Below are 14,854 nucleotides of genomic sequence, written 5' to 3'. Positions count from 1 at the left end.
GTTCTCTTGTGTATGTTGCGGTCTATGAGCTTTGGAGAAAACCCCAGACTGCTTGGGCAGCAGGCTTACAGTACAGCAGATCAAACCCGTCCATCTCCAAATGTGAGAAAAGTCTACAAGGTGAGTCAGACAGACCAGAAACGGTTTTTCAAACACATGAATATATAGACGCACAGTAAGTAGAAACACATATGTTTGGAAGTTCATATTTAGGCATACACACAACCGCGCACACACACACACACACACACACACGACACCATGGGAAAGGGTTCACCCGACACCTGGATCAACAGCAGCAGCTCTCATCCCTCTCTCTATAAAAAGAAAGATAGGAAAACATGGACAAGAATGAGAGAGAGAAAGCAGCTCCATATGTGCAGTGTGTGTCTGTATGCCCATTATGTGTGTTTATCGGGTATGGCCATACACTGATTGAGAGTGTGTTACAAAGTTTCTTGTGTGTTTAGTGTGTAAGATTAGAAAGTTAATTCCTTCTGTGAGTGTGTATATGCATGTCTGTGTGTGTGTGTTGAAGACCCTGTGTGTCTTCTGTCAGCGCGGTGCAGCTCACTTCCTTCTCTACCCTGCAGGTCGCACGACTTCCTGTTCCCCACGGGGTCGCAACCCCGACCACACACACACACACTGCTTTCTGTCTAAACACCATACACACACTCCCCCTGTCTCTATTGCACTCACTCTCTCCCACACACATACACGTGCAGAAGATACATATCCAGTGATCCTGTAAGGGACAAACACATTCTACATACACTATATGTACACACAAAAGTATGTGGACACCCCTTCAAATTAGTGGATTTCAGCCCGTTGCTGACAGGTTTATAAAATAGAGCACACAGCCATGCAATCTCCATAGACAAACATTGGAAGAAGAATGGCCTCACTGAAGAGCTCATTGACTTTCAAAGTGGCACCGTCATAGGATGCCACATTCCAACAAGTCAGTTTGTCAAATTTCTGCCCTGCTAGAGCTGTCCCGGTCAACTGTAAGTGCTGTTATTGTGAGGTGGAAAAGTTGAGGAGCAACAACGGCTCGGCTGCGAAGTGGTATGCCACACAAGCTCACTGAATGGGACCGCCGAGTGCTGAAGCATGTGGCGCGTAAAAATCATCTGTCCTCGGTTGCCACTCACTACCGAGTTCTAAACTCCAAGTGCCAAGTGCCAAATGACGTTGGAATGGTGTAAAGCTTGCTGCCATTGGTCTCTGGAGCAGTGGAAATGCATTCTCTGGAGTGATGAATCACGCTTCAGATCGGTGTGGAAGAACTTGACTGGCCTGCACAGAGCCCTGACCTCAACCCCATCGAACACCTTTGGGATGAATTGAAACGATGACTGCGAGCCAGGCCTAATCGTCCAACATCAGTGCCCGACCTCACTAATGCTTGTGGCTAAATGGAAGCAAGTCCCAGCAGCAATGGTCCAACATCTAGTGGAAAGCCATCCCAGAAGAGTGGAGGCTGTTATAGCAGCAAAGGGAGACCAACTCCATATTAATGCCCATGATTTTAGAATGAGATGTTCGACGAGCAGGTGTCCACATACTTTTAGTATATGGAGCTGCTTTCTCCCTCTCATTCTTGTCCATGTTTTCCTATCTGTTATTTACATTGAGCTGTTCAAATGACAGAATTACCAGGCTGTTGATATGAATACAGAGATTCAGCCGAGTTTGAAATTGCCCCTTCAAGTTTTTCTTAATACCCTAACACTGCCTAATAAATACCCTAAGACTGCACAGTGAAGATCTGCACCAGTCAGTGTGTCCTGGCCTTCTAATCATTCACCCGACTGACAACGTTATTTTCCTACAAACACAATTGCTGCTAATTGTATTTCTCCTTGGCGGGGTGTGTATTGTTCAGGAACTAAAAGCAACACAGTTTGTAATTGAATTGGGCAGAGATCGATTGAGATAACAGACAAATAAAATGGGAGCTTTTAGACATACAGAAGCAACTGACTGCTAGCGCTGCCCTGCTCGCGATTAATTGGGTTTCAAACAAAAGGAAAATACATTTTAGGGTATTTTCACAGGTAATTATTAAGAGTCAAAACAAAACACTAGAATGAGCTTCCGAACCTTCACGTTCTGGAACATTCCAGACATGAGAGGAAAATTACAACAGCTACCAATAAATCGAAGAGCTATAGGCTTGCCCTGTCACACGTTACTGACAATAGGTCTCAAGGTCCATTCTGCTAGCTACAACACTGGATAATAATTAGTGTGTGTGCGCACATTTGATGATAAAAACAAAAAAGTTAAATAAAAATATTGAACCTTTATTTAATGACGATGATTGATGTGAGGAGAGAGAGTGGGGCTGGTGGAGGAAAGGTTTGAGAGATACTGGCCTCAGGTGTAGCTAGGTGGATGTGGTCTTGGTGGGGTTGGGGCAGTGGGTGCTGCTGTTGAGGGATGATTTTGGTAAGCACTGGTTTTGGGTTTGGTGTGTGTGGGGGGGGGCTGAGGGAAGCGGGGATGTGGTCTAGGAGTGTAAATGGCTGCCAGGTGCGTAGAGTGGCTGAGCTCACAAGACAGGGGGCAGGAGACAGCTGCTGCTGAGTGTGTGCATGTGTGTGCATTTGATATTCAATGATTCCTTTAAATAATGCTACAAGTGTATCTGAGTGACATCCATGTACTGAATTACAGACTCACCTTACATACAGTAGGCCTATGCACTACGAGCCCAAACTAAATTCACAGACAGACACTTGACTTCCTGTCTCCGTATAGGCTAACAGCTGTCTGACAGCTGTGTCCAAGTGTCCATGTCTGTAGCAATGTGTAACTAACTCGATCCCAGAGATGAGTGATGCAGCTCTGTAGCTCAAGGTGAAGAGCATTAGAGAGCGCACAATAACCCCCCCACCCCATACTCACGGAGCCCCGGAAACCACTGTTACCCTTAGCATTAGCCCTGTTTATACTCTGACTCCACTATATACGACAGCCACCACCCACGCAGTGTTCTGTCTGCAAGCCTAAGATCACCATGAGCAATGTCAAGCGTCGGCCAGAGTGATGTAAAGCTCGCTGCCATTGGACTCTGGAGTGATGATTCACACTTCACCATCTGGCAGTCCGACTGACGAATCTGGGTTTGGCGGATGCCGGGAGAACGTTACCTGCCCCAATGCATAATGCTAACTGTAAAGTTTGGTTAAGGAGGAATAAAGGTCTTCAGCTGTTTTTCATGGTTCGAGCTAGGCCCCTTAGTTACAGTGAAGGGAAATCTTAACGCTACACCATACAATGACATTCTAAACAATTCTGTGCTTCCAACTTTGTGGCAATAGTTTCAGGATGACAATGCCCCTGTGCACAAAGCGAGGTCCATACAGAAATGGTTTGTCGAGATCAGTGTGGAAGAACTTAACTGGCCTGCACAGAGCCCTGACCTCAACCCCACCAAACACCTTTGGATGAATTGGAACTGACTGCGAGCCAGGCCTAATCGCCCATCAGTGCTCGACCTCACTAATGCTCGTGGCTGAATGGAAGCAAGTCCCTACAGAAATGGTCCACCAACATCTAGTGGAAAGCCTTCCCAGAAGAGTGGAGGCTGTTATAGCAGCAAAAGGGGCACCAACTCCATATGAATGGCCATGATTTTTTTATGAGATGTTTGACGAGCAGGTGTCCGCATACTTTTATACACAAAATGCCCCATGTAATGTTAATATTCAGAAGTATTCAACTCCTTGAGTCAATACATGTTAGAATCACCTGTGGCAGTGATTACAGCTGTGAGTCTTTCTGGGTAAGTCTCAAAGAGCTTTGTACAAACTTTGCCCATTATTCATTTTTTTATTCTTTAAGCTATGTCAAGTTGGTTGTTGATCATTGCTAGACAGCCATTTGCAAGTCTTGCCATAGATTTCCAAGCTGATTTAAGTTAAAACCGTAACTAGGCCACCCAGTGTATACTTGGCCTTGTGTTTTAGGCAACTATCCTGCTGAAAGGTGAATTCGTCTCCCAGTGTCTGTTGGAAAGCAGACTGAACCAGGTTTTCCTCTAGGATTTTGCCTGTGCTTAATTCTATTCTGTTTCCTATTATCCTAAAAAAAACTCTTGTGGTCCTTAGCCGATGACAAGCATACCCATAACATGATGCAGCCACCACCATGCTTGAAAATATGTGGTACTCAGTGAAGTGTTTTGTTGTATTCAGGACAAAAGTTAATTTCTTTGCCATATTTGATGCAGTATTACTTTAACTGTTTTAAGATCACCATTGGTCTCATGGTAAAATCCCTGAGCGTTTTCCTTCCTCTCCGGCAACTGAGTTAAGAAGGGCGCCTGTATCTCTGTAGTGACTGGGTGTATTGATACACCATCCAAAGTGTAATTTATAACTGCACCATGTTCAGAGGGATATTTAATGTCAGCTTTTATAAAAAAATTAAACAAATATCTACCAATATGTGTCCTTATTTGTAAGGCATTGGAAAACCTCCCTGGTCTTAGTGGTTGAATCTGTGCTTGAAATTTACTGCTCGACTGAGGGACTAAAGCTGAGTGTACGTGTGGGGTACAGAGATGAGGCAGTCATTTAAAAATCATGTTCAACACTATTGTTGCACACAGAGCGAGTCCATGCAACTTATTATGTGACTTGTTAAGCAACTGTTTACTTCTAAACTTATTTAGGCTTGCCATAACAAAATGGTTGAACACTTACTGACTCAAGACATTTCAGCTTTTCATGTCTGTAGATCAGTGACACAAAATCTCAATTCAAATCAATTTTAAATTCAGGCTGTAACACAACAAAATGTGGAAAAAGTCAAGAGGTGTGAATACTTTCTGAAGGTGCTGTACATCATAGCTGTGATCGAGAGACTGAAAAACAGCTTCCATATCCCTCCATCAAACTGTTAAAACAGTCATCACTAGCCGGCCTCTGACCCTGTCCTGAACCTTAGAGACTGCTGCCCTATGTACATACAGTCATTGAACACTTGTCACTTTTAAAATGTTTACACACCCTTTTACCCACTTTATATACTGTATATACTGTATTCTAGTCATGGCTCATCCTATATAACTAGAACAATAATGTCCATATTGTCTATGCACACCCGTATATAGACACTGAGTGTACAAAACATTAAGAACACCTTCCTAATATTGAGTTGCTGCCCCATGTTGACTCCAATGCTTCCCACAGTTGTGCCAAGTTGGCTGGATGTCATTTGGGTGCTGGACCATTCTTGATACACAAAACTTTTGAGGGTGAAAAACCCAGCAGCATTGCAGTTCTTGACACAAACCGGTGTGTCTGGCACCTGCTACCATACCCCATTCAAAAGGAACTTAAATATTGTGTCTTGCCCATTCACCCTCTGAATGGCACACAAACACAATCATGTCCTTCTTTAACCTGTCTCCTCCCTTTCATCTACATTGGATTTGGAAGTGGATTTAACAAGTGACATCACTTAGGGATCCTAGCTTTCACCTGGATTCAACTGGTCAGTCTGTCATGGAATGAGCAGGTGTTCTTAATAACAGGGGTGGCTAGCAATATGTACATTTGTGTGTGCGTGTCTGTGCATATGTGTGAGCATGGGTCTGTACTGTTCATCCTGAGCAGATGGTTTCACATTATTCCTGGTACTGATTTAACAGAGAGACAGCTTCATTGGGGTTAATTGTTCCAATCCATCTGTGCAGCCTAGTGTCTCTCTGTGTGTGTGTGTGTGTGTGTGTGTGTGTGTGTGTGTGTGTGTGTGTGTGTGTGTGTGTGTGTGTGTGTGTGTGTGTGTGTGTGTGTGTGTGCTGTAACATGTCGGGCCCTGAAACCCAAGTCCAACGCCAAGAGAGAGATGACAGGAGGGAGCGTGTTGACATATGGCAACCTAACCAGTCTGACTGAAATTGCAAAACGGGGGACTTTTCTTTATATCTTCCGTGTGTGTGTGTGAATCTGTGTGTGTGTGTGTGTGCATGTATACATAGATATAACGTGTGTGTGTGTTTAACTCACCTCTCTGGTAATTGATAAACTCCTCCTTGCAGTTCTGCATGAGTCCGAGGATCCACTTGTGCTGGGCGGAGATACACTGCCAGGCAGGGTCCCCTGATGCATGCAGGTCAGACAGGTACCTGGAAGGAACACACACAGGTAAGGGTGAAAATGTGGGCGCAGCACTTCACAGGTGATACTGACACATTCAGGTGAGAAATGGGTGTAAACAGCACTTCAATAAGACACCCGTTAAAATCTAAACCCTGTGCCCTCGATCTCCCTCAGCCTTTGCCTTAACCTAACTTCCTCCCAAAAATCATCATCCCATACCCACAGTCCTCTTCCCCAGTACATTCCCTGTACAGCTGCACTCGGTACTCTGTTGGATCATCACAAAAGAGTCTGAGTCACTGACTGTGGCTCTGGGCTGGCTTCATCACATAGCAGGCAGACCAGACTAATTTGTTCCTCATTACAGGAGATCCCTCTGAACCCCTAGCCAGCCAGCCTCTACAGTATGACCCCACAAGACCTGGGTTCAAGCAGTATTTCCCAAATACTTTGGACATTTCATTGCCTAGAGTACCAGACGGGCAGGTTTTGGTATGCACTTTGGGGAATATTCTATTGGTTAAATTTGACCAGGCAAGTTCAATCAAGCACAGTATTTAAAAGAACATACATTGAACCATTTTACTGTGACATGTGGTTCGTCTCTGTAGACATTGTACCAATGCGCCAGGCTTGACACGTCTGTAGAAGTTCCCGTGTCAGTTGGGACAGAGAGGACGAGTCAGAAACTGGAAGCGCGTCACCGGTAACGCCACAGCTAAATTACTCAAATGTAAACGTTATGTAGAACCCAGGTCTGGTTTAGCCAACCCCCCACAGCCCCCTCCACAGCCCCCACCACAGCTCCCCAGCCAGCTAACCAGCTAGTTCACCCCCAACACAGCCTGCAAGTCCCCTTAATGTGTGTAAGGTAAACTGGGGGTATGGTGGGCGTGTAAAGCTAGCTAGCTATCATGTAATGTAATGTAGGAGGATGAAAGATGGCTGCTGTGGTCTAGGGCTGCGCTCTCTCGTTCTGACGAGTCAGTCTGAGCAATAATAAACCAGCCAAGACCACAACTATGCAGGATGTCGGGAAAGGGGGCGAAAGAGGGAGAGAATGAAAACGAGGGGAAAAGAGGAACAAGGATAGAGAGAAACAGGGACGTGAGCGAGAAAGAGAAAATGAGAGAGAGAGGAGAAAGAACAAGACATGAAGAAAGATTTATTTTAAAAGTACATTTTCAGCCAAATGACCGCGGTCACCGTAGAGTTACGGGGGGGAAGACCGTCAGGAAAATAAAATAACCGTCATAACGAAAAAGAAAAAAAACATAACTAAAATGAAGACTGTTTCAGCAAGGGGTTGTTGCAAACCAATAAGCAACCATGTTTCATTGCGTTGTAAAGAGTCCATGTTACCACGGAAACGGACTCAACCGCACGTCGGCAGCAGCCGTCTTCAGTCCACTGTTTGCTCCACAACACAGAATTCTAAAACTGTCTAGAGAGGACGCAGTTTTAGAGTTTTGTGGAACAAACAGCTCACTGAAGATGGCTGCAGCCGAGGTTGAGTCCGTATCCATGGTAACACGGTCCCGTTACACGATTATAAAATGAACGTGCCAGCCCTAAAGATGAGGCAAACAACGAGCCAGAAAGTAAGAAGAGCGAACAGAACGAATATGGGAAATGTAATACACTAAAACCATAAAGACATGACTAAATTTTGCACTGCGTGACATCTAACCCTCTACAGTGCAGTATGTGTATGCATAGTGAGACCTTATGTATCTCTTCTGGTCATGCAGGGTTGAAGGTGTCTCCAGTAGCTTGTCCAGGAGCAGAATCTTCAGAGCCCCGATCCTCGTCTCCACCTCGGCATACACTACACACAGACAGACAGGAGAGACCATCGTCATTACTCTTGTTTCCAGCACAGTAAACTGGACATCCCCCCCCCCCCTTCCAAGAAGCTCAGTTCACCCTACCTTTTTTAAAGACCGAGACCTCCGTGTTGCTGAACAGAGACTTGGCTTTCTCATAGTCATTGATCACCACGTCATAATCTCCCTGAAGGAGAACACATACAATTCCTCAAGACAGCAATATCACAATGCTTCATTTAAAAAAATATATAGATATTTTATTTGACAGGGGTTTATTTCATACATGGAGACACTTGTGTGTAGAGTGCACTGGATATGAACATGACACTTTGACATTCTAGCTTCTCTAGCACCACCTTCTGGATGCCGGGCTGGAGTTTGAGCAACAGGTTGAGGTGTGCATGCTGTGCGTGTGTTCCATGACGTACACTGACCAGGTGAATGCAGGTGAAAGCCATGGTCCCTTATTGATCTCACTTGTTAAATCCACTTCCATCAGTATAGATGAAGGGGAGGAAACAGGTTAAAGATTTTAAAGAAACAGGAAACAGATTTTTAAGCCTTGAGACAATTGAGACGTGGATTGGGTGTGTGCGCCATTCAGAGGGTGCCTTTGAACGGGGTATGGTAGTAGGTGCCAGGCGCACTGGTTTGAGTGGGTCAAGAACTGCAACGCTGCAGCGGTTTTTTTCACGCTCAACAGTTTCCTGTGTATCAAGAATGGTCCACCACCAAAGGACATCCAGCCAACTTGACAAAACTGAGGGAAGCATCGGAGTCAACATGGGCCAGCATCCCTGTGGAACGCTTTCGACACATTGTAGAGTCCATGCCCTGATGAATTGAGACTGTTCTGAGGGCAAAAGGGAGGGTGCAACTCAACCTTAGGAAAGTGGTCTTCATGTTTTGGAAACTCAGTGTATACCTTCTGTATGTTGCGTTCGATGTTGAGCGGCAGGTTGAAGAGGAACTTGAAGCGCTGCAGGACGTTGAGGGCGTTCCGCGTCGAGTCAGCTTTATCCTTCCGCCCCAACACCTCCTGGAACAGAGTGTCTGCTGTATCACTGGCTCCTGGGGTGGAGGGAGTGGGGAGGGGAAAGGGGGAGAAGATAGAGAGAAGAGGGGAAAGGATAGAGAGAGAGAGATAGAAAGAGTGAGGGTGCGTACTACAGAAAAAGTTAAAAGGTTACATTTTTATTATTATTTCACTATTAATACATCTCTCTCAGACATTAAGAACCTGGTTTTCCTCTGTGGTGATGGCATGTGTGTTATATTATCTGAACTTAGAGGGGTGGAAAAGGAGTCAAGGAGTGTGACAGCTCTCTCTTACTCTAGTCCCTCTTTTTCTCTCTGGGCCATTAGTTCTCTCCGGCTTCTTGGGTGGCCTCGGAAGTGGAGGCGAAAAACAAAAAAAACAAAGACTCGCTAAAATGAATTTAAATCAGAAAAAAAAAAGACTCACCTGCTCCCGCCAACCCCAAATCTCGAAAGGAAAAAGATTGAGATTTAAAAACACTTTGCTCCCGACTCCATGCTCTGACTGACGAGATGTCATGTGTTTGATATTTCGAGGGGCTGTTTGTGATTAGCTGATGGGTTGAGGGTTTGATGGGCGGGTGGGGTGGAGGTTAAGGGGGTGTATGGGAAGAAGACAGGGGTCTTGGGTCGAGGCGCTGAAGGGATGAAAGCAGCGTCCAGCTGGGAGGTTTATTAACCTTCAACCCTGAGGAAAGGACCTTTTCGTTTACTGACCCTCCATGATAGGAAATGCATTATCATGTAGGAGATGAGAGGGGCAGACAGAGGATCCGGCTGGAAGATCTACTCTCCAGACAGGGAAGAACAAACACACGCGGCGTGGTGTGTGTATGAGAGTGTGTGTGAGAGCTTGTAAAAAAACGTCCTAGTAATTGAACTTCCAATAAAGACAGAAGTGGAAAGAGGATATTAACCAATGGCACCTGGGATGACTGTGCTCAGCTCACACTACATGATAATAGCAAGAAGTAGAAAGATGGAGAAATGCAGATGGATGGGTTGATAGATGATCATTCGTACATGGATAGAAGGATGGATGGATGGATGAACAGATAGCTGTATAGATGGATGAAAGATGCTTACTGTTGAGAACATTCTCCAGGCGTTGTGTCATGGAGCCTTCCACCCTCTCTGTCCCGTCTGACTCCAACCTCTGGTGTATAGCTGCAACAGAACAATACAGTTTAATTCAATTATGTGAAAGATTGTGATGATAACAGCTCAGTTCAATCAAAGTAGGCTGGCCCTCTTAGAAATCTCATAAATCGTTACAATGCACTCTTCTTTTTTTTTTTATAAAGCCCTGCATGCATTAACTTCCAACGTACCTTACTTCATTGTTAACTTATAGGAGATACCAGACCCGGTCTCAGGGATGGCTAACTCTGGAGATCTCTGAGTAAGGTAAATCTGCTTTTCATTTCTTTGCATATTACATGTGGAATAGGGGTGGCAGGGTAGCCTAGCGGATAAGAGCGTTGGGCCAGACACACATATAAATCAAATGTTATCTTATACACACAATATATGAATGAGTGATGGTTACAGAACGGCATAGGCAAGATGCAGTAGATGGTATCGAGTACAGTATATACATAAGGGATGAGTAATGTAGGGTATGTAAACATTATATTAAGTGGCATTGTTTAAAGTGGTTTGTGATACATTTTTTACATCCATTTTTCCATTATTAAAGTGGCTGGAGTTGAGTCAGTATGTTGGCAGCAGCCACTCAATGTTAGTGATGGCTGTTTAACAGTCTGATGGCCTTGAGCTTGAAGCTGTTTTTCAGGGCAGGGCAGGTAGTTTGCCCCCGGTGATGCGTTGTGCAGACCTCACTACCCTCTGGAGAGCCTTACGGTTGTGGGCGGAGCAGTTACCGTACCAGGCGGTGATAGAGCCCGACAGGATGCTCTCGATTGTGCATCTGTAGAAGTTTGTGAGTGCTTTTGGTGACAAGCTGAATTTCTTCAGCCTCCTGAGGTTGAAGAGGCACTGCTGCGCCTTCTTCACCACGCTGTCTATGGGGGTGGACCATTTCAGTTTGTCCGTGATGTGTACACTGAGGAACTTAAAAAAATATATTAAAAAAAATAAATAAAAAAAAAAAAACTTACTACCCTCTCCAATACTGTCCCGTCGATGTGGATAGGGGAGTGCTCCCTCTGCTGTTTCCTGAAGTCCACGATCATCTCCTTTGCTTTGTTGACATTGAGTGTGAGGTTATTTTCCTGACACCACACTCCGAGGGCCCTCACCTCCTCCCTGTAGGCAGTCTTGTTGTTGTTGGTAATCAAGCCTACCACTGCAGTGTCGTCTGCAAACTTTATGACTGAGTTGGAGGCGTGCATGGCCACGCAGTCGCGGGTGAACAGGGAGTACAGGAGAGGGCTTAGAACGCACCCTTGTGGGGCCCCAGTCTTGAGAATCAGCGGGGTGGAGATGTTGTTACCTACCCTCACCACCTGGGGGCGGCCCGTCAGGAAGTCCAGTACCCAGTTGCACAGGGCGGGGTCGAGACCCAGGATCTCGAGCGTGATGACGAACGAGTTTGGAGGGTACTATGGTGTTAAATGCAGAGCTGTAGTCGAACAGCATTCTCACATAGGTATTCCTCTTGTCCAGATGGGTTAGGGCAGTGTGCAGTGTGGTTGCGATTGCGTCGTCTGTGGACCTATTGGGGCAGTAAGCAAAATGGAGTGGGTCTAGGGTGTCAGGTAGGATGGAGGTGATATGGTCCTTGACTCTCAAAGCACTTCATGATGACGGAAGTGAGTGCTACGGGGCGGTAGTCATTTAGCTCAGTTACCTTAGCTTTCTTGAGAACAGGAACAATGGTGGCCCTCTTGAAGTATGTGGGAACAGCAGACTGGGATAAGGATTGATTGAATGTGTCCGTAAACACACCAGCCAGCTGGTCTGCGCATGCTCTGAGGATGCGGCTGGGGATGCCGCCTGGGCCTGCAGCCTTGCGAGGGTTAACATGTTTAAATGTTTCCCTCACGTCAGCTGCAGTGAAAGGGAGTCCGCAGGTTTTGGTAGCGGGCTGTGTCAGTGGCACTGTATTGTCCTCAAAGCGAGTAAAGACATTGTTTAGTCTGTCTGGGAGCAGGACATCCTGGTCCGCGACGGGGCTGGTTTTCTTTTTGTAATCCGTGATTGACTGTAGATCCTGTCACATACCTCGTGTTTGAGGCGTTGAATTGCGACTCTACTTTGTCTCTATACTGACGCCTAGCTTGTTTGATTTCCTTGCGGAAGGAATAGCTACACTGTTTGTATTTCTGTCATGTTTCCGGTCACCTTGCCCTTGTTAAAAGCAGTGGTTTGCTCTTTCAGTTTCGCGTGAATGCTGCCATCAATCCACGGTTTCTGGTTTGGGAATGTTTTAATAGTTGCTGTGGGTATAACATCGCCAATGCACTTGCTAATAAACTCGCTCACCGAATCACCGTATTCGTCAATGTTGTTGTTTGACGCAATGCGGAACATATCCCAATCCACGTGATCGAAGCAATCTTGAAGCGTGGAATCAGATTGTTCGGACCAGCGTTGAACAGACCTGAGCACGGGAGCTTCCTGTTTTAGTCTCGGCCTATAGGCAGGGAGCAACAAAATGAAGGTGTGGTCAGCTTTTCTGAAAGGAGAGCGGGGGAGGGCCTTATATGCGTTGCGGAAGTTAGAATAACAATGATCCACGGTTTTTACCAGCCCTGGTAGCACAATTGATATGCTGATAGAATTTACCATTGCAACAAAGTCATAAAACACACACACACACACACACACACTTAAGTGTTCTCCCATTTTCTAATTGGAGGGTCGACTATACGGGAAAAAAAAGAACTGTCTCTATGGCTACAAAGAACAAACAGCTTTTAAACCTGTCCAACAATGTCATGAATTCCACAGATTAGCCAGGTCTGAGTTCATGTAAATATCATACAGCTATTAGATCGAGCCTAGGCTACTTCTCCATGTTCTTCAACATGCACTACTCACACAATGTCAATTAAGAAAAGATACATACGGCGAGGCGTGGCTTAACGTGACCACACACCCAAGTAGGGTACTTCCGTTACTCCCATGTAATTAGCCTAACTTTGGCGTCATCCTAAACAAACTACTGACACTTTTTCAGCAGCATCACTTGTCGTTATTAAAATACTTGGCTGTCACAACAACAAATGACTTGCATGATACTTATTCTGCCATTCATTTATTACCCGATCTGCTAACACTTATTCTGCCGTCACTGTTTGTTTCCCCATAGCTTTTTCGCCGGTTAGCTGATGTTAGCGAGATAAGCAAATTAGATTGAGATTAATTTGTCTGAGATGTCGTGTCGTGTCGCGTAGCTACTTCCTGTCATTTCCTACTCTTGAACGGTCTTGAGTTATTTGGCCTATATGTCCTTTCGACTTTCCAGAGACTAACTGGGGACACAACCCTACCAAATGGACCAAAGCAAAGTAGCCTATGATGAGATCTACACCCAGTTGGTGGAATCTCCAGGTTTGCATAAATATCCAAATGCAGAAGAATATTATAGCTGTTATTTGGACAGATACAGCTCACTCGTCATTACTACAAGATAACTAGCAAGCTTTATACAAAGCGATTTACCGCGGATTAAGTGTTTGAACACACATACATGTATAGCGTAACCGGAGCCCACCGCTTTACATCGTCATCAAGCATGAAACAATGAGGTCCGCCGAACCTGGTACTTGGGCAGCTGATGAAACTAAATTTGGTGGTCTTTTCTCATACCATTGTTGAAACAAAAAGGTATACAACAGCTTTTTGGCATCTTAAAAGTAGGGTTAGTTAGCTAATTGAAGAAAGTCCGTTGGGATCGGCTCTTTGGCTGATAATCGTGACTTGCATTCCATGTGACAGTCATGCTAACATTGTTCATGCTAACATTTTTACATTTAGAATGAAAGTGTTTTTAGGTATGATGTCGTTTGTTGATTAAGTTAGTTGAATGAAGACTAATTCAGCCATGACATTGTAAACATTATTTTGGTTAGCTAGCTAGCTAACATTAGCATAACTAGCTAGCTAATGCTGTGCCTATTCAGTTTTTTTCTGTTATCTATAGAAAACGCCTAGGAATGTGTTTATGGTTGAACTTTCTGTAAGTTTTCCTTCAAAATTGTTGGTCAAAGCTGAGTGCATAGTGGAAGTTTAAGCACCACAATAGAGTCAGACAGCGCCACCAAGACTGAGTGCACACTGCAAAGAGCGTGTTGTAGGTTGCGCTTCAAAGGGTCTGTGTGGTGAAGAAACAGGGGTGCGAATAACGGCTTAAAAATGTTCACTTTGACAGGCCTGGTTTTGATGTGTATGCAGGGTTCATCTGAGAAAGAGACCTTTGTATCAGCATGACTCCCACTCGAAACTAAGGTTAAATTAAAAAAGACATTTAAAAAAAAATGAACACTGAAAAATAGCTGAATTAAGAAGAGGCACATAATCGGGGATAGAGAAATAAGCAACAAGAAAAAGACAGAAATACAGAGAAAGAGTTATTTTAAGATCTCTGTGTGTTCTATAATGACAAATCAGACCGAGTGCCTCTGCTGCTCAATCTAACATGCTTAATTCTGAGATTCTGGAACATTTTCAATTTAAGGAACCAAAGGTAAAACAATAAACAGCCTCTCTGCCCCAGTGGTAGATGAGAGGTAACCTGCATGACCCTCCATCTACAGACACTTCTGTCAGACTCTGACCACACCTCCCTCTCAAGCTTTCCCACGCCAACCACTGACCTGACCCGGTCACCACAAGAACCGTACCGCATCAATACACCTGACCTGGCTTGACCAAATCAGCAGTACCACCCAAAATCCA

At 44.9% G+C, this 14,854-nt stretch overlaps 1 protein-coding gene across 11 annotated transcripts in view; it reads right to left on the bottom strand.

The window, feature by feature from the left end:
* Window positions 1-14,854, bottom strand: part of LOC139406763 (exocyst complex component 2-like) — an 85,304-nt gene that overhangs the window by 29,604 nt on the left and 40,846 nt on the right. For all 11 annotated transcript variants that reach the window (XM_071149770.1, XM_071149776.1, XM_071149777.1 and 8 more), the window contains 5 exons: window positions 10,076-10,156; window positions 8,877-9,022; window positions 8,054-8,135; window positions 7,848-7,950; window positions 6,030-6,148 (listed from right to left, as the gene is read on the bottom strand). In XM_071149770.1, coding sequence (XP_071005871.1) covers window positions 6,030-6,148; window positions 7,848-7,950; window positions 8,054-8,135; window positions 8,877-9,022; window positions 10,076-10,156 — 531 coding nt within the window. The remainder of the gene's footprint in view (window positions 1-6,029; window positions 6,149-7,847; window positions 7,951-8,053; window positions 8,136-8,876; window positions 9,023-10,075; window positions 10,157-14,854) is intronic.

This window comes from Oncorhynchus clarkii, chromosome 4 (genome assembly GCF_045791955.1).
Source record: "Oncorhynchus clarkii lewisi isolate Uvic-CL-2024 chromosome 4, UVic_Ocla_1.0, whole genome shotgun sequence".
NCBI classification, from domain to species: domain Eukaryota; kingdom Metazoa; phylum Chordata; class Actinopteri; order Salmoniformes; family Salmonidae; genus Oncorhynchus; species Oncorhynchus clarkii.
This window is presented reverse-complemented; position numbering and strand designations above follow the sequence as displayed.